This window comes from Apiospora hydei, assembly GCF_038363865.1.
Source record: "Apiospora hydei strain CBS 114990 chromosome Unknown utg000005l_segment0_segment0, whole genome shotgun sequence".
In the NCBI taxonomy this organism is placed as follows: domain Eukaryota; kingdom Fungi; phylum Ascomycota; class Sordariomycetes; order Amphisphaeriales; family Apiosporaceae; genus Apiospora; species Apiospora hydei.
In genome coordinates this window covers 1326498-1350461 of record NW_027117364.1, presented here as the reverse complement: position 1 = coordinate 1350461, position 23964 = coordinate 1326498, and the positions used below count along the sequence as shown (strand labels likewise).

At 53.7% G+C, this 23964-nt stretch overlaps 9 protein-coding genes across 9 annotated transcripts; 6 read left to right on the top strand and 3 right to left on the bottom strand.

Annotated features, from left to right (window-relative positions):
• Window positions 1–2101: 2101 nt before the first annotated feature.
• PG997_005895 (uncharacterized protein) lies at window positions 2102–3225 on the top strand (the record flags this gene model as incomplete). Its single annotated transcript, XM_066810210.1, has 3 exons — window positions 2102–2275; window positions 2432–2752; window positions 2806–3225. 3 exons carry the CDS (start codon window positions 2102–2104, stop codon window positions 3223–3225), a joined length of 915 nt encoding a protein of 304 aa, XP_066669133.1.
• A 466-nt stretch (window positions 3226–3691) lies between these two features.
• PG997_005894 (uncharacterized protein) lies at window positions 3692–4639 on the top strand (the record flags this gene model as incomplete). Its single annotated transcript, XM_066810209.1, has 3 exons — window positions 3692–4061; window positions 4130–4227; window positions 4259–4639. The coding sequence occupies 3 exons, from the start codon at window positions 3692–3694 to the stop codon at window positions 4637–4639; spliced, it is 849 nt and encodes a 282-aa protein (XP_066669132.1).
• Window positions 4640–5396: 757 nt separating this feature from the next.
• Window positions 5397–7202, bottom strand: PG997_005893 (Satratoxin biosynthesis SC1 cluster protein 4; the record flags this gene model as incomplete). Its single annotated transcript, XM_066810208.1, has 6 exons — window positions 5397–5739; window positions 5900–6148; window positions 6237–6698; window positions 6752–6792; window positions 6855–7092; window positions 7153–7202. The coding sequence occupies 6 exons, from the start codon at window positions 7200–7202 to the stop codon at window positions 5397–5399; spliced, it is 1383 nt and encodes a 460-aa protein (XP_066669131.1).
• Window positions 7203–9324: 2122 nt separating this feature from the next.
• PG997_005892 (Oxygen-dependent choline dehydrogenase) lies at window positions 9325–11182 on the top strand (the record flags this gene model as incomplete). Its single annotated transcript, XM_066810207.1, has 3 exons — window positions 9325–9595; window positions 9661–10191; window positions 10299–11182. The coding sequence occupies 3 exons, from the start codon at window positions 9325–9327 to the stop codon at window positions 11180–11182; spliced, it is 1686 nt and encodes a 561-aa protein (XP_066669130.1).
• A 210-nt stretch (window positions 11183–11392) lies between these two features.
• On the bottom strand, window positions 11393–11763 carry PG997_005891 (uncharacterized protein; the record flags this gene model as incomplete). The annotated part of the gene is made up of 2 exons (XM_066810206.1): window positions 11393–11632; window positions 11656–11763. The coding sequence occupies 2 exons, from the start codon at window positions 11761–11763 to the stop codon at window positions 11393–11395; spliced, it is 348 nt and encodes a 115-aa protein (XP_066669129.1).
• Window positions 11764–14101: 2338 nt separating this feature from the next.
• On the top strand, window positions 14102–16007 carry PG997_005890 (uncharacterized protein; the record flags this gene model as incomplete). The annotated part of the gene is made up of 3 exons (XM_066810205.1): window positions 14102–14299; window positions 14481–15496; window positions 15572–16007. The coding sequence occupies 3 exons, from the start codon at window positions 14102–14104 to the stop codon at window positions 16005–16007; spliced, it is 1650 nt and encodes a 549-aa protein (XP_066669128.1).
• A 923-nt stretch (window positions 16008–16930) lies between these two features.
• PG997_005889 (uncharacterized protein) lies at window positions 16931–17493 on the top strand (the record flags this gene model as incomplete). The annotated part of the gene is made up of 2 exons (XM_066810204.1): window positions 16931–17202; window positions 17412–17493. 2 exons carry the CDS (start codon window positions 16931–16933, stop codon window positions 17491–17493), a joined length of 354 nt encoding a protein of 117 aa, XP_066669127.1.
• A 671-nt stretch (window positions 17494–18164) lies between these two features.
• PG997_005888 (branched-chain amino acid aminotransferase) lies at window positions 18165–19472 on the bottom strand (the record flags this gene model as incomplete). Its single annotated transcript, XM_066810203.1, has 3 exons — window positions 18165–18251; window positions 18322–19175; window positions 19235–19472. The coding sequence occupies 3 exons, from the start codon at window positions 19470–19472 to the stop codon at window positions 18165–18167; spliced, it is 1179 nt and encodes a 392-aa protein (XP_066669126.1).
• Window positions 19473–20599: 1127 nt separating this feature from the next.
• PG997_005887 (kinase-like domain-containing protein) lies at window positions 20600–23782 on the top strand (the record flags this gene model as incomplete). The annotated part of the gene is made up of 4 exons (XM_066810202.1): window positions 20600–21004; window positions 21055–21195; window positions 21255–22098; window positions 22158–23782. 4 exons carry the CDS (start codon window positions 20600–20602, stop codon window positions 23780–23782), a joined length of 3015 nt encoding a protein of 1004 aa, XP_066669125.1.
• Window positions 23783–23964: the final 182 nt, after the last annotated feature.

The window sequence follows — 23964 nt, the reverse complement described above, 5'->3', positions numbered from 1 at the left end:
AATGGCGTGCAGTGTGAATGCTTGGGAATGGGCAGAAAGCCCTGTACACATGTATGTACATGCAAGTAGCGAACACGCTGTGAATAGTTCTTGCCCAGTCCACCTATTGGTGAAAATGTAAGTCAAAAAAAATATTTGCCGGAAGGTATGGCACGGTACATACGTACTTACGCTTCAGATCAGGTCGCAAAACCGGTGACTACCCAAAGAGGAAGAACATGAACATGTGGCATTTCACTGTGTTGTAACTTCTGCCTTAGGTAAGCTGTGGGCGGACAGAAAACACGAATCATTACATAGCTACCTGGTAGCTAGCTACCTTTAATTACATAAGCCACAAACGTTGATCTTGGGGGTAGGGCAACCATTCTTCTATTTCCACAGCAAAAACAAACATACCTACTGATCATTCAAAGCATGGCAGGCCAGCTGGGTACAGGTACACATATCCTCCTTCACTGGACCGGCTCAGGGATCCAAAGGTGCCTTGTACTATTTCTCCTCACCCAGCCCGCACCGTACCAGAGATCTTCAGTCAAGCCCCTGCCCAGCTTTTTCCATGCCGTGATCTGGCATACCCCTGAAGTTGGACCAAACTCTAGATCTGTGACATGTATCCGGTTCTCCTCATGGACGTTGTTGTTCTTCCGAACACCCGAATCTAGAGATTCCGGGGCTTCTTTCTCTATGGCGATAACCCACCGTGTCACTTCAACCATCATCCGAACATCATACAAGCCCAATCTGCCGATTATATCCAGACCCTCAACCGCTCTCCTTCGCAAAAGTGGCTCCCTGCACTTGCAGGCCATGAAGAAGAGCGGCTGCATCATTGCCACGTCGAGAGCGTGACTCGGTCTTGTTCGACCTTGCGTCATGTGAGCTGTAGCATCTGCCTCAAGGTTCGCTGGAGCCAAATCAACGATATAAGTAAAGCCCGACGTATGTGCATCATACCCTGTCTCGCAAGCAGACGTATATTTGGATACGCAAATATGAAGAGCACGATTGTGGATCAAGAGATGGCGCAGACGAGGCTTCCAAGTGCAGCGACTTCCCAATCACGTTGTGAGTCTTTGCCAAGTTGCTTGCGGAGTGTCCGAATAGCCAGACTGGACTTTTGCCAGAAAGTAACTCGATAGGAAACCAGCCAAGTGTGCTGGTCGTCCAGATACGTTGCTTGGCACCATGTCACTACTTAACGTCCCGAGTGCTATGGCTCCTTCCAGCGCATACTGCTCGGTGGCAGCTGCGCGCAAGACGAGAGTCTCCCATGAACGGTCCCCGGATACTGCGAGAAGTGCTTGGCGTATACCACCCGAAAGTACTCGAAACAGCACATATCGAGGGTACTCTTGGGTGTAAGACTGGGCTAATGATCTACGAGTGACCATCCACCAGGGGTAGGACGGAGATGGAGGTAGGTATCATCTGCATTATGTGACGAGAGGAAAACACATCAAACGGCCTGGTTCACGCATTGGGGGCATTCATTTCAGCACATTTCTTATACCTGATCTGATAGATGGTTAGAAGACGTCTGTCACCCTTGTGCGGAATGGGAATAAGGGGGTCGATCCAAATATGATTGCTTACTTACAGGTCAGACAACCTACTTGGACCTTGCGAGCACCTTGGGCGCCTTTGCGGGGTGTCTTCATATTGGCTTGGAAGTCCACAGTGGCAGGTTGCTTGCCACCAGAAGATGATTCTCATAGTGGATGGACATGGCGAAGGACATGAAGCAACGCCTTGAACGATATTCTCCCTTGCTCGTGGCAGCAAAGGAAGATGTCATCAAGGCCGTGCCGCTAAGCTCGGTGGGGTCTAAAAAGGGTGTAAGACACTTGCTGATTGGTTGGTGCGTAAATCGATGCCATCCTTCACACCATGTCAGTCTCATCTAGCCACATTTGGGTTAACTTTTGCTATAGATGGAAGTTGGATTTGAAATCAATTCCATATAAGTCCTCAACTCTACTAAGCCGTGATAGAACCTATGTATAAATACATGGGAAAGAATCGGCACGAACCCAGGTCATGACGTGACCGCTCACCACCGACTTGAACATCTCTTGTGTATCATTTTGCCTCGCCTACCATGCCAAAACTCCTTGTAATCTTTGGAGCAACAGGTCAACAAGGGGGCGCGTTGATCGATCATGTTCTCAACACCCCTTCGCTTTCATTGGAGTTCACCCTACGTGGGACCACAAGGAATGCCTCTAAGCCCGCAGCTAGTGCTCTGAAAGATAGGGGCGTTGAGATCGTCGAGGTAGATAACATGCACACAGGGCCTCCTTTCCCCGTCTTTTGCTAATAGTAATACTATAACAAGGCCGACTTAATGACGGCAAGTCGCTGGCCGAAGCAGTGGCTGGGGCACACACAGTTTTCGGGATGACGAACTGTAAGGATCCAACCCTTCAAGCCCCTTTGTGATCATATCGGATCAGAACAAATCACTTACTGCATATCTCGCGGGAACGCAGTCTGGGACGAAGGTTCTGTCGAGGTCGAGATCAAACAGGGCAAGGCTATTGCAGATGCGTCGGTTACAGCTGGAGTGACCCAGCTCATCTGGTCCTCTTTGCCGAATGTCACAAAAATGACCAACGGGGAACATGGCCTCGCCCACTTCGACAGCAAGGCTGAAGTAGAGGAGTACATTCGCAACCTGAATATCAGAAGCACGTTCTTCATGCCAGGTTGGTTCATGCAAAACCACCTGAGCATCATGCCCCTCGTGAAGGTAAGGCTTACCAGGGTGGACGTAAAACTGCACCGACTGACCATACCAAACAGAGTGACGACGGTTCTTATACTTTCCGGCAACCATGGCCTTCTACCACCCGGATCCCTGTGATCAACATCCGAGACACTGGGAAATTTCTTGCGCCAGTGCTCGCCAACCCCGACAAGTACCATGGGAAGCGCCTCACTTGCGCAACGGCGTTCTACACTCCGGTCGAGATGGCAGAGACATGGTCCAAGGTCTTAGGGAAGAACGTCAAGCTCCAGCAGGTCACCGAAGAGGAGTCATTTGTAATCCAGTTTACCGAGGAGCAGAAGAAGATGATCAAGGATGCCAGTACGCTGATGACCAAGTACGAATACTATGGTTCCACCGGCGATGATGATCTGGCCTGGACATTGGCGCAATTGACGGACAGACCGGTGACGTGGGAGGAATTTTTGCAGGACCATAGACCATTGTTCTTGTAGTCGACAAAAGGTTGGCTTGAGTGTCGTTCATCAAGTTTAGATGATGCAGGTAGTATCCTCTCCTAAAACGTACGGGAGTTAAAACGTGATAGGTGGCACATGTTTTAAGGAAACCGCAGTAGATTGGTAGCTCATGTATCCGTCGCGATTGGTAGATATATGCGTTCTCGTCGACAAGGAGATGCAATGAGCTTGGTGAACCCTACTTATTGCTGATGTTACGGCCACAGTGGAGGCGCCACGAGCCACATGTCTGTGCTGACCAAAGCTTTCGGGCCTTACCCGGAAGAGCCTAGCTGCCCTCCCGCAGTGTGGCTGATCGGTCGATTGGAGGGCACCTGCCAATCCGGAGTTACTCCAGCCGGCTCTGCTCTGGCTCTATGATCTGTGGACGACGACATCTACAAAAGCTCCAACCCGGCATCACCATTCGACCAATTGGTCCGCCACACCAGCACTATCCACCATGGCGACCAAGCTCTCTCGAAGTAGGGCGCTGGCTTCAGCTCTACGACCCACGAAGCCGTCCATCTCGGCGCGCAGCACCGAGCAATTCGCGCGCTGCATCAGCGCCACGGCCCGCAACAATGTCGTCGCCATGCCGTCCGACGCCAAGGACCCGAGGAAGGCTCCCCGCGACCACGCCAAGGAGCTCAAGGCCCCGATCGTCAACCCGGCCGACAAGTACCAGACCAAGGCCGACGACATGCACCGCTACGGCTCCTGGCTGATGGGCTGCATGCCCAAGTACATCCAGCAGTTCTCCGTGTGGAAGGATGAGCTTGTTATCTACATCTCTCCGTCGGGCGTCATTCCCGTTTTCTCTTTCCTCAAGTGTATGTAGCATTGCGTCCGAGGTCACCTCGTTCCTTGCCACGGAGTACCATACTAACCTAGAGAACAGACAACACTGCTGCCGAGTTCACCCAAGTCAGCACCATTACCGCCTGCGATTTCCCCACCAGAGACCAGAGGTTCGAGATTGTCTACAACTTGCTGAGTGTGCGACACAACGCCCGCATCCGGAGTCAAGACCTATGCCGACGAGGCCTCGCCCGTACCCAGTGTTACCCCTCTGTTCGACGGTGCCAACTGGTACGAGCGTGAGGTCTACGATTTGTTTGGTGTTTTCTTCGTGGGCCACCCGGATCTGCGAAGAATCATGACCGATTACGGATTCGAGGGCCACCCTCTGCGCAAGGACTTCCCTCTGACTGGTTACACCGAGATCCGCTACGACGAGGAGAAGAAGCGCATCGTGACTGAGCCCCTCGAGCTCACCCAAGCCTTCCGCAACTTCGAGGGCGGCTCCGCGTCTTGGGAGCCCGTTGGTTCCGGTATCGACCGCAAGCCCGACACCTTCAAACTTCCTACCCCGAAGCCCGAGGAGAAGCAGGAGGAGCCTAAGAAATAAGAAAGAGCAGAAAAAGACCGCCGGGGACCCTGTACATAAATGTGACACAACTAGAGCCGACTCTATAGCGGCTCCGATTCCATATAACATGATTGTGCCTTTAGAGGATTTTTATTGGTGTCTTGAAGCTATTCCTTGGTGAAGTCTTCATGGCATGGCTCCATGCAATTCTTTCCATATCTAACAAGCCCAGGCTATATTTAGCTTCATCTAGGGATGACAATGACTTCGGTGCAAAGACACAATGGTTACGATGGATGTTGATGGGCCAATGGCACATCAGATTAATGAATGACGCCCTACAACTAGGGATGCTGATCAGCCAGAGTCGGAAAGAGTGGCTATTTTACTTCTACTGGGTCTGAATGAGGGACTTTACTGTGATGCCGACTCATCGAACCAGGAGCCGAGATGCATCTACTTTCCGAGGCAACAAAGACAACATTGCGAAGCATGACAATGATCTGGACTGTTCTCTCCGGCTAGTAGACAACATGCCCCAAAAGGAGAAGTGAGAAGTGATACATATTTTTCGCTACAAGGGGGCCTGCTAGATGCTTGGCATCGCATATGCGATATTGGCTATACTCGACCAACCCCTCGCTGGTTATATGTAAAAGCTTGGAAGTAATGCTACATATGGTATCAAAACGCTATGAACACTCAACATGACCAGCCTCCTCTCCCCTTTTCCCTCCCTCGCTGAAGTAAATTAGAACTTTTCGAGGAAATATTCTAGAACCCCTTTTATCGGAAGCTAGTGTGCCGTACCCGTCACCACTGCCGTCGACTTGGTCACCGTGATACCTTGCTCCTGGCTCCCTCGGCTGTGCCTCTCCGCCCCTGAGACGTGCACCCGAGTCCTCCTCGCGGCGCCGTGATAGTTCCAGCCTCCCTCGCCGCTGTCGCTCAGGCCGGACGACGCACCGTCGGGCTGCAGGCACTCTTCGCTGTCGGAGTGGTGGGCGGTGCGGTTGTGAGAGCTACCGCCGCCGTGATACGGCGTGTGGTGTGAGTCGTGCTTCTTGGAGGCGGAAGCGCCGAGGCCGCTGCTCCGGCCGAATGTGAGCAGCTCGTTGCCGTGACTATTGTTATGGGACCTATTTGGCATTCGGCATGTTAGTATTACTTTTCTTCTAAGGGTTTAATATACGTGGAAAATAACAGAATGTGAATCGCTCTGCAAGTTTATTGCCTATCGATTATCCCCAAGGCCTGCTGGATGACGAAGAGGGAAAACAACGCCAGAAAGTTGCTTACCGATGACTCGAGTCGGCGATATAACCCGAGCCTTTCTGTGACGGCCAGTTGCCACTGGCCACGGACAGGCCGAACCAGGAGGCGACAGTACGGTCGAAGATGGGGCGGAGGAGAGGGGAAGATGCCACCATGATAGCGATGCCCATCTGCACGCTGCCGATTGTAGTCGGGACGATGGTTGAATAGGTAGGGTCAGTAAAGTCCATCCCGTATATGTAGTACAGGCGTATTGCAGTGAAGACCATAGTGCTATACAAGACATCATGGTCAGTATCAAGCCTTTTAGTCAACTCTTCTTCGCAGGGCTAGTCAGCTCCTTGTGCGTTATGCGGCTTACATGACCGAGAAACCAAAAATGGAAGCGAGTGCAACCTTGTGCGCAGTCTTTATCTGCAGCTTGAAAACCATCCGCATGGGCAAGGCGAGGATGAGAAGATCCGACACGAGGTCGACAACACCCACCAACGCATACGCGATCTGCTTATTTCCACATCGTCCACCAGGCGCTCTCCTGTTCCAGTTGAACTCGATAGGGGAGCACACGAGCAACGCGACCAGGATGGGCATCAGCATCCAGCAGAACGCGACAAACATGACCAAGTAGGTGGCGATGCGAAAGCCCCGGGTAAAGAAGATGCGCTTCAGCATGAACAGGATGCTGAGCTTAACGCAGCCTATGACAGGGCCGTAGATGATCTGGGCGAAAAAGGAGAGTTTCGCGTATCGCGCGATGTGAAACGGCGAGAGTTCCTTCTGATGGTGTCCTACTCCTCCCATGACAACGGCTGCCAAGGAGTGACTGCGCATTAGTAGATTGAAGTACATCCGTGGATTGGTAGACCTGCGGAGGACTTACAGATGACGTGACCCGTCACGGAGCCTGAGTAACAGAGCTGCATAGCGTTATAAGCTCACACATCCTTTGAAAGAGTTTGGTAAGTCGATAATTCCTTACCAATGCTATATAGCACAAGATGTCTTCCGCCATCAGGGGTGACAGTCCCTTGAGGCGTTTTGCGAATACTCTCATCGTCGTCCAAGTGATGACCAGGGTAATCATGACCGAGTCGACGGCGATTAGGGCGATACCCCGTGAAGACAGCGGCGGGAGGTCCGTGGTGATGACTCCCGCCGCCGCCGCCGGGGCAGTTGGCCCTCCTCCTTGACGGGCAACGAGACCGAGATCCATAACCCTATTGCAGAAAGTATGGGCACAAGCTAAAAAGGCGAAAGGGGGATCTAGCAACACAGACCATGCGAGTATGGGCGGACTTAGGAAGGCATTTCCAGCCTTGAAAGACATATGGGGCGCACGAAGAGATATACATACACATCACTTGCTTTGATACGCGCCATGCTTTCCCCAGACGTCTGACATCGTGTGCCTTGCATACAGGAAGTAGCAGCACAGCGATGCAACGGCAAATGGTAACTTCAACGGGGAAAGCCAGTGACACCAAGTACGTGGCACCGAGAGCGACCTACGCAGGATCATAATGCTTGCATTTGTTCAAGCGACTATGGTACATGGTTCAGGCATGTGGCAAGTAGTCGAAAGATCCAGACCAGAGGGCACCCAAGGCAAAGTCACTAACAGCAGACGACCACGGCGGCCCGTCTCACCACACGCTCTGACTAGCTTCCCTGCTTATAGTACATCAGTAGTCCAAAATGAGCCGCCATTCCCAAAATGAGCCGCCATTCCCAAAGTAATGTCACTAATCGAGTCTTCTCGCTTGCATGAACAAAAGTATTGCACCATGTGCCTCCCGCCGGGTTTAGCGCATGGAACTGGTGCAAAGGCGTTTTCTGTCACCGAGAAGCAACTCACGAGGCAAGCGTTTTGTCCAGAGCCAGAACCAAGTATCTCCCATTCTAAGACTTCTTAACAGAGGTGTTATAAGTTAAATGAAATGGCACATAATAACATCGACTCGAACCAAAGAGGAAGAAGAAAAGCAGGGTACGCTGAGGCCCCCGATTTAACCTCGGCGAATCCAATGAAAAGCTTGACAAGAAGATGGAAGGGTTCTTTCTGCATACAGTAGGTCGAGATTACTTTCTCTTACTGAAGAACCAACATAGGTGGGCATCGATCCAGACTGTAGGCACTTTACATGTAAGATGTTATCGAAGCCATCGAAGCCATGTGGATTTGCGCCAATAGCAGCCGTAGGGACGGCGTCTGCCACATTACCATGATAGAAAGAAGTACAAAAGAAGGAAGAAAAGACAAAACTAGGCGATCTGTTCCAAAGCGCCTTCCTATCAAGAGAAAGTGGGCATAGCATAGCTGGACTGTATTCAATGTTGTACGTACCGGACACGTACTAACATGAAGGAAAAGCCAACGCGCCTGCGGCGCAGTCACCAGGTAGGCACAACCACAGCAGTACTGTTCCGGCCACAGGCTACCTAGGTAGAACACCAGCCCTCGTCCCCACCAGTTGAACAGCACGCGGACAGCTGAACATCTATTGCGAATAGCACGGTATGATCGTAAAGGTTTCGGAGAGAGATAGACGGCCTTTCCTGAAGACGAAGCAGTTCCCTTTTACGATGCGCAAAGATAGATCGTGTATCTCCGACAGGCCTGCTTCCAGATTGGGCGCCAATCTCTTGTAAGGTTATACTGCGTTAGCTATAGTCATAGGGCACAGGGCGTGCGTGGGGGTGGCCCGTTCGGCGGGGGTGAGAAGTGATTTGGCCGATCAGGAGATGCTAACCTCAGCTACTTGGCCGGCCACTGGGCACCCCCTCCACCCCCTCCACAACGTACGATTGGGATCGGATTCCCGGTCCTTTGCAGGGATCCTATTGACCATGTCCAGCAATCCAGACCGTTGCTGCAGGTGTCTAGAAGAAGAAAACTGCGCCGGAATGAGAGATTGGGAACTTGGCCGGGTCAGACGCGGCAAGCCGACAAGCACCAAGCCGGAACCAGTTCCCCGCAACCCCCGGCATGCTCATAGAATCGAGCAATTTCGATGGCATCTTTGCAGAATGCGTCTTTTCATGGGTGGCACAGAGCTACCCTTCGAGGCCGTCAGTGGTGCGGCAGCATTTCGACCATACTAATAGCTGTGCCTCCCGCTGTCTCTGGCCTGGCGTCCAGGATCCAAAGCGGCTGAGTCTCCGCCTCACGTTGCGATCTGAGTACCCACTCTCCGGGAATCCATCCGATGATGCATGGTAACGTGTCTATACGTGTAAATAAGGAGCCCAGAGTCAGGTGTCGGCCATTGTACCGAGTCTACTCGCCTGCATCTTTTTTGACCTGCATGCGACTTCCCTCGCTTGGCTCTACACATCATCTTTAATCTCAAGTATCCAGCAGTCCGGCTATCTGACGACCCCTTCGTTTGTTTCCTCTCAAAGCCTGATACGCTCGTTGTGTCTGGTTGCTAAGGACTAACGCCGTCGCCATGATGCTGTGGGATTACATTGTAGTTGGCGGAGGGCTTTCCGGCTCGGTCGTGTCGAACCGCCTCCTCCAACAAGACGGCTCTCTCAAGATCCTCCTGATCGAGGCTGGGCCCAATGCCAACGACCAGAACATCTGGCCCAACGCCACGAACACCATGGGCGGCACCTACGACTGGAATCTCACCTCGATTCCTCAGGTCCATGTCGATAACCGTCCCATCGCCTTGGCCCAAGGCAAGGCTCTGGGCGGCGGTACGCTGATCAATATGGGTATGCGCGCCTCCTTGGTAGTATAATACGAACTGAAGCCCTCTGGGGTCTCTAACATCAGTCAGGTTTATGGACACGTGGGGATAGATCAGAGTATGATGCATGGGGTGAAATCGTCGGCGATAAGCGTTGGAGCTACGACGGCTTGCTTCCTTACATGAAGAAGACCGAGCTGTACTGGAACCAGACGATCAATGCCGAGCAGCATGGTTATGAAGGCAAGGTCCATCTGCAGACCCCGACCTCTACCAACAGGACGTATCCCCTGCGTCAGAAGGTCCTGGAGTCCTGGGGGCAGGTTGGTGTTTCGGCCTTGCCCTCTCTGGACGCCAACGCTGGCGAAATCACTGGTGTGGCCGAGTTCAGTGAGTGCAGGGATCAGGGCAGGCGCCAGACGGCTTCCGCAGTCTATTCTCTCGATGGAATCATGGTCTTGGCCGATACCCTTGTCGCGAAAGTGCTCATCACAGGTCCCGCAGGATCTCCTTCCGCCTCTGGCATCCAGCTCGAAAATGGCACAAGCATACTTGGACGTGAAGTCATCCTAGCCGCCGGAGCCGTCCATACGCCACAGCTTCTCATGCTGTCAGGTATTGGTAAGTAAAGTCACAGAAGAGCAGTAGCCTCATGTATTATCATATTCGTTGATAGTGTGATGAGAAAGAGGTAGTCTTGGCAGTGCCATATATTAACTCAACCCTAGGACCCGAGGCCGAGCTCAGCAAACACAGCATCCCAGTCAAGAAAGATCTCCCCGACGTTGGCAAGAACTACGCAGACCATATCCTCTCGCCCTCAGCCTGGAAAGTCAAGAACCCCGAGCAGGGTTGGGCTCTTGGCTCGTCCAACCCCATCTTCAAATCGGCCGCGAACGCCCTCGGCTCCCCCGCCGACTTCGTGGTCACGACGTCCATCAAAGGCGACGGCCTCGCCAAGGCGATCGAGGCCGACGAGGGCAAGGCCCCCACGCCGGACCACCCGCTGCTCCGCAACGGCGCCTTCTTCGAGCACATCATGCTCTACACGGGCTCCACCGACGGCTCGCGCGTTGGCTTCTCGGGCATCTCCCTGTCGCCGACGTCGCGTGGATCCGTCACGCTCGCCTCGGCCGACATCCGCGACCAGCCTGTGATCGACCCCAACTACCTCGCCACCGCGGTGGACCGCTACGTCTACCGCGAGGGCGTGCGCCAGGAGGTCGCGGTCGCCGGCAGCGCCCAGACGGTGCTGGGCCGAGAGATCCTGGACGGCGAGGCGCAGCCCGAGGGCGTCGCAGAGCCCTACACCCCGGACTCGACTGACGAGTACATCGATGCGCGAATCCGGGCGGCTGCGCGCTCCGTCCACCATCCCATGGGCACTGCTGCCATGGGAAAGGTCGTCGATACTAACCTCCGTGTAAAGGGGGTGTGTGGCCTGCGCATCGTCGACGCCTCGGTCCTGCCTGCCGTGGTCCCCGCTCATCTTATGGTGGCTGTATATGCCGTCGCAGAGCAGGCCGCCGATATCATCCTTCAGGACCAAAAGCAATGCACAAAGTGCATACCGCCCCCGGAAAGGGCGGGAAATGGAACCTCCACCAGATGAGAGGTAAGCAGTGGGTAGTGAGTGTTCCTTGATGAGCCATGCACGCATATAACACTGAAAAAGAAAACCTTTTGTATGCCCTCCTCTTCCAATAATGTTTATTCAACCATCCTTCTCTTCTGTGTCAACATTGGATTGAAAACTGTTCATAGCCATCCATTGTTCATGCCCTTTTTGGCGAAACGTCTTTTCTTGAAATGGTGCTGTCGTTCAGAAGCAAAAGAATAATCCAAGGGCCTTTCTCAACGATCGTCGGCTCTTCTTCTTGGGTTCTTTTGTCGTTCCTCGCGGAACGACATCGGCGTCGCCGCCATTGATGCCGTTGTTGTTGTTGTTGTTGTTGCTGCTGCTAAGGGCCCGGCCCTGCTTCTCCTCCTTCTCCCTGGCCTCTTTGGCGGCCATCTCCATGATTTTACTTCTAATAAAATCTTGGAAATTTGTGTCCTCTGCCTGGGACAGGAGGGGTCGCGGACGTAATTGTACTTTGCCGCGAGTTCCTTGTACAGGGGGCTCGTCGGGTCGACGGCCGCCCCGGAGTGGTTGAACGCCTGGTTGGTGGCGGCGTTGCCGATGGTGAACATTGTGATTGGCTATATATATTGACGGATAGTTAGCCTGAGTTCTTAAAAATAACACGATGAGTGCCCACGCGGTTGTGAGCCATGCCAACGTGGTGAACCGCGCCGATGAGGTTCTAAGTTGCGCCGACGTGGTATAGTACTGGGAAAGGGGCTATGGGCATACTGACATGGTCTCTTGATCAGAATTGCTTATTGAAGGCCTTTGTAGTATTGTTGTGATCTTCTCGCGAGAGGGTATTGGAGGACTGGTTTGTTTACTTGGCTTGCTCAACTCTCTGGAAGGATGTCACTGGGAAGCTCAACTTGTGTGTTAACGCCAGAGGGCACAACAGCAGTTGTTACCTAGCTTCAAGAGCTCAGTGCAAAGAGCTGGCTGGCTTCAGAGACGACATAGACTTCTTCCAAATCGTTCAAAGAGACAGTGTAATAGTAATTTGTATATTTCTATTTATTCTATATCGGAGAAGCCATCTTGCAGGATCTATCCGGGCTTCCAATGGCCATCCGTCGGTCCGTGAACGTAAAGTGACGATGTGAGTTTCTTCAGATCCTGGACGTGGTCTCTATGAAGCTTACACACCAAAGCTGAACTCTCAAGCACCAACGCTCACATATATCCATGATGGCCCAGATAAAGCTAGCTGGAGGAGCAAATAGTTCGCAATGAACAGATGCTGAGCTGGGTTTGTATGTAGAATGTAAGAAAGGAAAATATGTGGCCGTCCCTTCTTAGCGTGTCCAAGCGCATCGAAGCAGCTGTAAGTTCAAGGCGTTTCCCATTCTGCTTACCTAGCTATGAAGTAGGTACACTCTCAAAAAGAACCCTGAGCCTTCCAGAGGTTCAGGAACGAACACCCTGCGGTTTCGTCCTGAATCCTTGGTCAGCTCTAGATCAATGGTAATGCTCGTGGTGGCGCCAGCGGATAACGGCCATGTAGGTTGCTAACGCGAGTCAATTCAGGAATGAATTTGATGCAACATCTCACTGGCTACACTTACACCGAGATACAGCAGGCAGTATTGCCGGCTTCTAGGATAATGCCTTCGAAACCAAGACCAGGGATCAACAATTTGTTGACCCAACACCAAGTAGGGTAATCCACGAGGTCGGATGCGTCCGATTTATTACGCTGGAATAACCAGTCTTCTCTCCCAGATATCCCATTTAGGGTGTCAGTGTGTATGTAGGTGGGTAACTGACAAGAGAGGCATTACACGCAGAACGGGGCGCAAACCCATGCCCGTAGGATTTAGATATCAATCCCTGTCTCCTACGGACAAGACTAGACTTACTCATCATCAACCTCTTGTCGTCTGATAGTACTCTCTGCTTCGTCTGGTGGTCAACACGAGGCATGCACTCATGGCGTCCCATCAGCGGAGACGCACACTTACTCAATTACCTCTGTTACGTTAGCAAACAGAAACAGACATAATGAAGCGATGTTTCCCCGGGTAAAGGAAAGAAGCCTCCCAGTAATCCATGTCGATGTGACCAGGTACCAGCATCCCGTTCTACCAACCAAATCATTCTCAAAAGCCGGAGCTTCACTCCTGGACCCTAGTCGAAGAAAATGGCAATGACCCGACGTTCATCGTGCTCCCGCAGACCCATCCATCGGGATCTAACATGTAGCTCGTGGCTTGGCCTTCGGCGCTAAGGATATCCTCCTGGTCGCTCTACTGCCGTGCCTCTTCCTTTGATGTGGTCCATGCCGTCTAACCGGACAATCCTGCTCCAGTTGGCGATTCCAGGTATGAGTCTGTAACTGTAGTGCATGACGATGCAGCTTGTACTGCCAAGGAATTCCGGCCATGGTCATTGGATTAAGCTATGTCAGCTCAGGGATCTACCCAGCAGATGGTTGGTGTATCGGCAAAGACGGAAAATGCTTGTCGCTCGAACATAGCGCCGAATCTAACCATCACGTAGCTTGTCTATCCCAGATCTACTTTAGGTGCATGCTCTTCTTGAGTGAGTCAAGAATATGGCCGCGTAGCAAGTTGCATAGGACACACTCGCCTGTCGTAATTCTCGATGCGAGTATACGATGCCAGTTGCGACATGGCAGCTAAGTGCGTGGCGTCTGACGTGTAAAAGGAATTTCTTATAGATGTTGCAGGGATATGCTAGCCTTCGCATACAACATCCGGATGTGAACGAGTGGGGCAAATCAGCATCTCACTACTTAAAACTCAACAACTCCCAACCGCATCGTTTATGGAGATAATTCATAAACCAAACAGAAACCAAGAGTGACATAGACTTTGACCTACTTGCCCGATAGAGTTGAGCGGCAGCGGAGCTTAATTCGAGAGTCGCTGTAACCCCTGCGCCATGAGACTCCCATCTGGGTGCGCTGCAGCGCTGCTACTGTGCCCTGGATCATTGGCATCCCAGAAGGTATTGACGGGCGGACACAGTCAGAATCCGTTGGACGATGCCTTCGAACGGTTCGCTTTGGAGACTTTGGGCAAATTCCATGTGCCTGGCCTAGCTATCGCTATTGTGGACGGCGAGAATACATGGGCCGCTGTGAGTTAAGCCCAGCTTACTTTGTCCTACACTACATCCGAGCTTCAATATGCTCAAGCTACCGCCGTCTATGCCCGGCGCACAGCGCTAAAGCCTCCCTGGGCCCGCCACTGCGCCTATTTCTTACCCAAACTACGGGGATCCGGAGCTACAGGAGATGTTCTTTGCTGACAGTTCATAGGGCTATGGCAATGCAACCCTACCCGGGACCCCCGTGACGCCCTCGACGCTCTTCTACGGCGGAAGCACCACCAAGGCCTTCACCGCCGCCGCCTTCGCGCAGCTCATCGACTCGGGCGCGCACCCGGACCTGTCATGGCGGACCCCGCTCGCGAGCCTGATCCGGGAGGACTTCGAGCTGGCGCCCGAGTACGCGTGGGCGCAGGAGCACCTGACGCTCGAGGACGCGCTGTCGCACCGGACCGGCTTCCCGCGCCACGACAAGTCCCTGTCGACGCGCTACGGGCCCGACGGCCACAAGGCGACGATGCGCGACCTCGCGCGGAGCCTGCGGTTCCTGCCCATGGTGCACGAGCCGCGCGTCGAGTTCAGGTACTGCAACCTCATGTTCATGGTCGCGTCGCACGTCCTGCAGACCCTCACGGGCCGCTGGCTCGGCACCACGCTCCGCGAGGGCATCTGGAGGCCGCTCGGCATGAACGGGACGTACTTCTCGCTCGAGGACGCGCAGGCGGCGCCGGAGCACTTGGCCATGGGCTACTGGTGGGACTACAGTAGCAACAGATCCTCCAAGAACGGGGGCGGCTATGGCGAAGTCCCCTTCGCTGGGCTCGACGAGGCCAGTGGCGCGGGGGCGGTTGTGAGTACCGTGCTCGACTACGCCAAATGGATCCGCTGCCTTGCGAACGAGGAGGAACCGCTGTCCAAGGCGGCGCATGCGGCCATTAAGACGCCGCGGATGACGCCCGTCGGAATCGGCAAGGGATGGGACGGCCCGGGCTCCTACGCCTTGGGCTGGATGGTGAACCCGTACAAGGGACACACCGTCTACAACCATGCCGGCGGGATGGAGGGCTACGGCGCCGAGGTGTTCTTCTTGCCCGACCTGGGATACGGCGTGGTCACGCTGGCCAACACGGCCATGACGAGCAACATGGCCGGCAAAACTCTGGCGTGGAAACTGATCAACGACAAATTGGGCGTAGCAGAGGAGGATAGATACGACTGGGCCGCCGCGTAAGTGAAAATCGCCAGCTCCCAATCACGTATCGGGAACTACTTCAGAGAGCTGATCAAGATCAAAATATCCAGAGGCAAGAAATCTATCCAGGACATATTGTCAAGCTACGACTCGGCCGTCGACCGGCTCTACCCCGAGCGTACAGAGCAGCCACTGCCGCCGGCATTACCGCTCCAGAAGTATGCGGGAACATACTACCATCCAGCGTATCAAAACCTCACCGTCCAAGTCGACGAGGCGACTTCATCGGGCTCTCGACAATCCTCCGAGCCGCAGCTCAAGGGAACACGCCCGAATGCCGTGTGGGACGTTTCCTACGAGTTTGAGCACGTCTCTGGCGAGTTCTGGGCCATTTTTATGGACATGACAAAGTCACCAAACTGGTTGTCTGGCCAAGTTGCCAAAGCCGAGTTCCGGCTCGGGCCTGATGGCTGGCCCGACAAGTTGGTCGTCGAGTACATGGAGGATGGAACGGAAGGCGTAATCACGTATAAGAGGGTCGAGTAAGCAGCTTGCATTACAATCATACAGGAGTCATTTGAGAACCAAGTTTGCATGTGTAGGTGATAAATCATAATGTTCATTAAGCTATGTCTATACGTAATGTTACACGACAGTTCGAATTACTGTTGCGCAAAGCAATGGCCATCATCCATATCAAGGACTGTCGACACAGAAACAGTTCCGAGTACCTAATCATTTTGAGTTAGCGAATGGTCCAAGCCAAAGCGTTGCAAAAATGATAATATTGAAGATGTAAATTTCAGACTGTTGAGCTTGATATATTTGTTAAATCAACATAGAGATTCAGTTGGCCGTTCTTAATGGAAGTAGTTTGTCATCATAAAAAGGCATGTGGGAAGGAAAATCGAAATCGGAAGTACAATATGACTTACCATTTGATGCTCAGCAGATGCGGTACGGAGTCGATTGCTAAGACTCTCTTGCTCAAGCAACGCTGGCCATACCGCATCTTGGTGACCATGTTCAACACATCCTGCTCGGAATGGTTGAGGACATGGTCAGGATTTTCCTGAGGAGTGAGTGAGTGATGTGAAGAACAAGAAAAAAGGTTGATACGAAATTTGTCTGGTGAAATTTGTAGCTCGGCAGAAGTGGAGCACAGGTCTGGAAAGCTTGCTGACATAAGTTTTCTTTCACGTGACTTTCCGACCCACTCCGTAACCGCCCCAACTCGGCCATTCTCTCCTCCAGCTTCAACCTCACCTCAAAGGAAGGACCTACTTGATTGACCTGAGGGCAACGAAACAACAACCCACCCGGGGGCAAATAGACACATCTCCACTCCAACCTCAATCATTCCCTTGCCTTCTTCAGCTGGGAAATCGCCCTGTCCCAATTGACCCCGACATATCAACGGGACCATCGAAACAGAAAAGGAGCGAAAGAGCGAAATATAAAACGACAAGATGCCCGCGATCCGCCCGCAAGCCGCCGTCCGGGCGACTCGCGCTCTCACCACAGCATCCAACCCTGCCGCCACCAGCAGCCGAACCTTCTCCTCTTCCGCCGCCCGGCCCGCCAGCCACGGCCCCCAGTACGACCCGCCGTCCGGCTGGTTGTTCGGCGTCAAGCCCGGCGAGAAGTACCAGAAGGAGGGATGGGAGACGCCTTTCTACTACGGCTTCTGCGGCACCTTCGCCTTGGCTGCCATCGCCTATGCTTTCAAGCCCGATACATCGTAAGTAGCCAACCAGCCAGCTAGCGAGAGATGCCTCGCACGACATATTACACCCCGCGCCCGCAACCCAGTTGGTGTCGCACGGGGTGCGCGGGACTCCGTTGAGGGCGAGGCATCATCCTTTTACGTTCACCTTCCATGGTCGACTCCACAATCATTGCCTTTGTCACCAATTGGTCCAAAACATTGAATACTGACTCGTTCGACAGGATACAGACCTGGGCTCTTGAGGAGGCACGGAGGAGACTAGAAGCCGAGGGCATCCTCGAGGACCCGGAGAAGAAGCGATAAGAACGTTCCGACCGGGCTTTATGGATGGCTAGGTAGACGGATGGACGACGGATGACCATATAGAGCAGGAAAACCGGATGAACGTCTGGGAGACAAAAAAAATAACCACAAACGAATCATTACCCAACTCCCAAAACGGAATGACAGGGTGGCGGCTACCCAAGGACGTCATGTGTGCCTTCTGAGCTTGACCACCCCCGCCTTCCGTCTCGCGAACACCCTACACATCTGTACATGAACCTCGTTTTTATCGTTTTCACTCATCTTTTTCAGCTGCCGGCTTCTTGCCGTTTGTTGTCTGTACCCGAGTTAGAGATGCAGCACTATAGAACTGGGTCGCTCCCGAATGATTCGGACAAGGGATTGCAGCAGGCAGTCCCAGAAGAGAAAAGTCATTTTCCCCTATGTATAATCACGCATCTCAATGATCTGTCGCTAAATCATGTATTTTACCCCTGGACTCGCATTGTGTGATCCATAAGTGCAACCATTTTTAGATGTTTGGCTGAACCTTAGCCCAAGGCTATGTACGCCATGCGCCATACCGATCTATTTTATTACAACTGTCCTTGGCATGGTACACAAGGATGGCGCCAGTAAGTAGCAAAGTTACCGGCCGTTCTATCAGACTCGTTCAAGCTCCCCCGTCCGTCCGTTTGTCAGACATCTTCTTAACAGACGTGGCTCCACTCGTGCTCCTCGTCGCCGTACTGTCGGGCCTCGATCCAGCCTTTCATGCGCAGGGCAATCTCGCCCGACTCCTCGTGCTCGCTCAGCCCACAGTCCACTGCCTCGCCCTTCCAGCTGATCGTCCGGACGGGGGCTCACAATGGCCGCCGTGCCGGCGCCGAACGCCTCCATCAGGCGGCCCTCCTTGGACGCCTCGGCGACCTCCTTCATGGTGTACTTGCGCTCCGAGATCATCCAGCCCTCGGGGGCGAGCTTCTCGCGCGCGAGCGCCAGGATGGAGTCGCGGGTGACGCCGGGCAGGATGGTGCCGTCGAGGGGCGCCGTGAGCAGCTCCTTCTGGCCCGTCTCCTTGTTCTTCATGGCGACGAACATGTTCATGGTGCCGACCTCGGTGACGTACTCCTGCTCGCCAAAGAGCCAGAGGTTCTGCTGGAAGCCGCGCGAGGCCGCCTCCATCTGCGGCACGATGCAGGGCGCGTAGTTGGCGCCGAGCTTCTTGTCGCCCACGCCGCCGGGCCAGGCGCGCACGGCGTAGTTGGTGGCCTCGAGCGACACCGCCTTGAAGCCCGTGGGGTAGTAAGGGCCGACGGGGCTGGCGATGACGTAGAGCAGGGCGCTGCCCGGCGGGCCGACGCCCAGCGTCTTTTGGGTGCCGATCATGGTCGGGCGCAGGTACAGCGAGTAGCCGCGCTCCTCGGGGATGAAGCGCGATTCGAGCTTGGCGAACTGGGCGATCAATTCGATGACGGCAGTGGGGGAGAAGGTGGGCAGGGCAATGCGGGCCGTGGACTTGTTCATGCGCTCCATGTTCTTGTCGGGGCGGAACAGGCGCACTTCGCCGTTCTTGTCCTTGTAGGCCTTCATGCCCTCAAAGCATTCGAAGGCGTAGTGGAAGACACAGGTGGCGGGGTCGAGGGACAGGTTCTGGTAGGGTGTTATTTTGGGTGCCAGCCAGCCGTCTTGTTGTGTCCATTCTATCGTGAGCATGTGGTCTGGGCAGTGAAAGTCAGTAATAGGCCCCATGGTAAGTCATGCCAGCGTAGTGCCGTACCTGTGAATTCCCGGCCGAAGATGAGTTTGGCGGGGTCCACGAGCTCCTTGGGAGAGGTGGTCTTGGTGATCGACAACCTGGAGGGATCGACGTCGAGGGGCTTTGCGCTCGAGGCGGCCTCGGGCTTAATGCTGTAGCATCGCAGTGGTTGACGAGCAGCCAGGCTCAGGGGAAGAAGCTGGCGCGCAGCAGGAGCTCTGAAGGCTCTTCCGGCGCGCGGAAGTAGCTGTCGCAACATGATGGGAGGTTGTGTATGAAGAATGCAAGTCTAGCAAGATGCTGGTGTAACCAAATGAAATGCAGATCTATTGTATTGCCGTATGTTCTCGAGTGGGCAGTGTCTGCAGTGTCTGGCTCCAGCCAATTGGGTCCAGTCAAGGTCGGATTATTTGTCAACGAGTTCCAACGGGTGCTCGACGTCGGGGCTGCAGCGTATGATATACTCGAATTGGGAAAAAGTGATTGGGCCTGCAAAGGCGTGGCCCGTAGCGCTATCGGAGGGCGTTCTGGGCCAGTCAGACGATTGGTATTGCCTGATCCGATCGGATTGATTCAATCCAGGGTCCATGCCAATCAGTGCTCAATTGATCCATCCGTCATGGCCAATGCCGCCAGTGCTGCAGCTGAGCTGCAGTTACCGTACAACATGAACCCCGCTAACTTTTAGGTCTTTAGGTTTTGGGTATTGTAGGTACTTACCCGCCAAGAACCTCTCAATCCGCTGCAGAGTGGCTGCCCGGCTTGGCTTTACTGGGCTTGCCGGGCTCTCGAGTGGTCGATGTGGCTTGAACGACCCCCAGAGCCCCCCGGAGCTCCATTGTCTTGTCGCCAATGCTCAACCTCCATGTTGGAAATCGGGCAGTGGGATTGGAAGTGTCTATCACAAGCTGACCAGGTGTCGCTATCTGCATAACATTCTCCATGTAATCAATTCGCTGCACCATTTTACCATTTTGCCAACATCACACCGAAACTTTGATGCTTTTGATGCTACAGCTCGAGACCTTTGCTTAGCTCCCGTCGAAAGGTAAGTTAATTCGGCCAGTCTATTGGAACCCATCTTACGAATTGGATGCATTCACCCCTGTAAGCTTTACTGACAACGTATTTAATGACAGAGTCAGATCGGTGTAAATTGTGGCACGCACCAGAACTCTTGCGACAACCTATGATCGCCATCCTGCAACGACAGAACCGGACTAATCTTTCCAACACGACCGGAATCTAAACGTCGGCGACTCGGGCCAGCGCGCGCGCGAATACTCGGCGCAAAAGCCGCGGAGAAGGTCGGGATCACAATCGCCAACTACGCCCAACGCAGCGATACGAAGAGATGAGGGCTGAAGGCCGTCCCATCTTGCCATCATGTTTTCTTCCCTGAAGAGTTTCTCTTCCAACATCAACAGCAACTACACCGTGTCGCCCAACGTTACCTCCAATGCCGGCCCCTGGAAGATCTACGATGCGACCGCAAAGAAGACAAAGAAGCCCTATTCGGTCTTCGTCTTCGATAAGAAGTCGCTCGACTCACACGGAAACTCGCTAGGACGTTCCAGCGCCAACACTTTCAAGCGCACTGCCGAAGAAGTCGTCGAGCGCCTGCGGAAGGAAGCCTCTTCCCTCGCCCGCTTGCGCCACCCCAACGTGCTGGAACTTGTCGAGCCGGTTGAGGACACGCGCGGAGGAGGTCTGCAGTTTGTGACTGAGCCCGTGACAGCTTCATTGGCCAGTCTGCTTGCCGAAAAAGATGATCAAGAACGAGCTGGGGGCGTAGGCGGCCGCCCGAGCAGATACGTTACCGAAGAGCCCGATGGGACTAGGAGGAGGCGGGAACTCGAGATAGACGAACTAGAGATACAAAAGGCTTGCTCCAGGTCAGCAAGGCTCTGGAGTTCCTGCATGAGAATGCCGGGTTGGTTCATGGTAACCTTACCCCTGATGCTATTCTGGTGAACGCTAAGGTGGGAGATTTATATTCAACCTCTGCATACTTTCAACTTACTAACATTGGCTGCCACAGTCTGACTGGAAAATCAGCGGTCTTTCGTTCTCCAGTCCCCCAGATGGCTCTACAAAACCAACTTCAGTCCAACCGATCAGTTTATCCGAAGTCCTTAATCTTGATCCAAGGTTACCTCGGACTGTGCAGCTCAATCTGGACTATACATCTCCTGACTTCGTCTTGGATACCAATCTTACAACTTCGGCCGATATGTTCTCCTTAGGTCTTCTATGTGTTGCCCTATATAACTCGCCTCACCGCTCCCCCATCGAGTGCAACTCCAGCGTATCGTCCTACAAGAGGGTTTTCTCCTCGTCCTCAACCGTACCCTCGTCACAAAACGGGTTTCTATCGTCGAGACCTCTGCCAAGGGACTTGTCAGCCCATGTACTGCCTCGCTTAATCACACGACGACCCGCACAGCGAATGACAGCCAGAGAATTCCAGGAGAGCGAGTACTTCGACAACATATTGGTGTCTACCATTCGATTTCTGGATGCATTCCCAGCCAAGACGCCTAATGAGAAGGCTTCTTTCATGCGGGGGTTGAATAAGGTGCTAACTTCGTTCCCCAAGTCGGTGATGGAAAAGAAGATATTGCCCGCCTTGTTGGAGGAACTCAAAGACAAGGAGCTTCTGTCGCTTATTATGCAGAACATCTTCAAGATTATTGACCTTTTGCCTTCCTCGAAACGGCCCTTCTCCGAGAAAGTGCGGCCGCGTATCAAGGAGATATTTGTCACCAATTCCAAGCAGAACCAAGCCCAGGAGAAAGACTCGGCTCGTGACGCTGGCTTGATGGTGATTCTGGAACACACTTCTGTTATGACCAGCAACTGTTCTGGGAAGGAGTTCAAAGATGGTATGTACAACCCAAATACTACCCATGTCACCCTGTAATTGTACTGACCAAAGTCATAGACATCTTGCCTATCATCATGACGGCGATTGAATGCCCAACACCGGCCATTGTAGATGTTGCCATGCGTGGTTTGCCCACGGTGCTGCCCATATTGGATTTCAGCACCATCAAGAACGAACTTTTCCCCGTCATTGCCACCGTCTTCAGCAAAACGAACAGTCTCGCCATCAAGGTTAGAGGCTTGCAAGCGTTCGTGATCTTATGTGGTGGTTCCAATGATCCCACAGGAGGTGACGATGGCTTGGACGGGTTTGCCCCTCAAAAGAAGAAGACGTCGTCCTCGAGTGCTTTGGATAAATATACCATGCAGGAAAAGATTGTCCCTTTGGTCAAAGTGATTAAGACCAAGGAACCGGCCGTCATGATGGCGGCGCTGAGTGTGTTGAGGGTCGTGGGTGATGTTGCCGATGCCGACTTCGTGGCCATGGATATCCTACCCATATTGTGGAGCATGAGTCTGGGCCCACTCCTCGACCTGAAGCAGTTCCAGGCTTTCATGGAGCTCATCAGGACGCTATCGCGAAGGGTGGAAGACGAACAGACCAGGAAACTCCAGGAGTTGTCTGGCTCCTCGTCCAATGGCAAGGCGCTTGAGAACGAGGACTTCATGGCCTTTGGTGGGGTTACGGGCACCACCTTTGACACAACGAACGGGTCTACGGAGGATGACTTCGAGAAGCTCATCAAGGGCAAAGCCGGTGGCGGCAGCGGCAGCAACAGCGCCCTCAACTCGAGCAATCCTATGGATGCTGGCTGGGGTGACGCCCCTGCCACGGCCCAGTCATCGACGCCGCAGCGTGTGAAGTCGCCGCCTGCGCCGGCGTTCTCCTGGTCCACCCCCAGCCCCACGACATCCAATCCGGCTGGAGGGTTCGGTGCCATGAAGCCCCAGCAGTCGTTCCGGACTGTCACGCCCGACCTGAACAGCTTCCAATCCTTGACGCCGCAATCGACGCAGTTCTCTCAGCCCCTGCAGCCTATGACGAGTCCGCAGACTAGTACTAGCAGCAGCAACCCGTGGGCATCGTCCTCTTCTACGATTACGCCGGCCGCGGCGACGCCCGCAGCCAATCCGTGGGCATCGAGCGCCAGCAAGCCGATGATGAGTCCACCGTCATCGTCCATGGCTAGCATGTCCCTGAACCAACAGCGACCCGCCATGCAGTCATCCAACTTGTCGTCCTTCTCCCTAGCGCCACCGCCCAGCTCCGGCACACCCACAGCGTCGTCGGCCTTCAGTCTCCCTCCTCCCCCAGGGCAGCCGCAAAGGAACATGTCCTCGTCGTCCTTTGGCAGTGCTAGTGCCTCCACATTCGGCCAGCCGCCCGCGCTATCTTCGTTCGGGGCGGCCAATAATACCAGCACATCGAGCATGGGTAGCATGATGGGTACGGGCATGGCGGCGATGCGGCCGATGAACAACAGCATGAATAGCATGAGCAGCATGAGCAACAACAAGATGGGTATGAATAGCATGATGGGCGGAACGAACAGCATGGGAATGGGCATGGGCATGGGCATGGCGATGAACCAGCAGCAGAAGCCTGCTCAGCCCCAGCAACAGCAGCAACAGCAGCAACAGCAGCAGGGTTCGGGTCTGGATAAGTATGAGAGTTTATTGTAGATTAGAATAATTGGTTGAAGAGTAGTCACGATGATTAAGATAGCAGCAACAGCGGATCGGATTGTATTTAACGAGCTAACGGCAAGGCATTTGCTTGTTTCTGGGGTGTAATAAGGAGGACATTGGAAAGAGTATCTGTCATATCATATATCATCAGCGAGGGCAGAATATTGCCTACTATC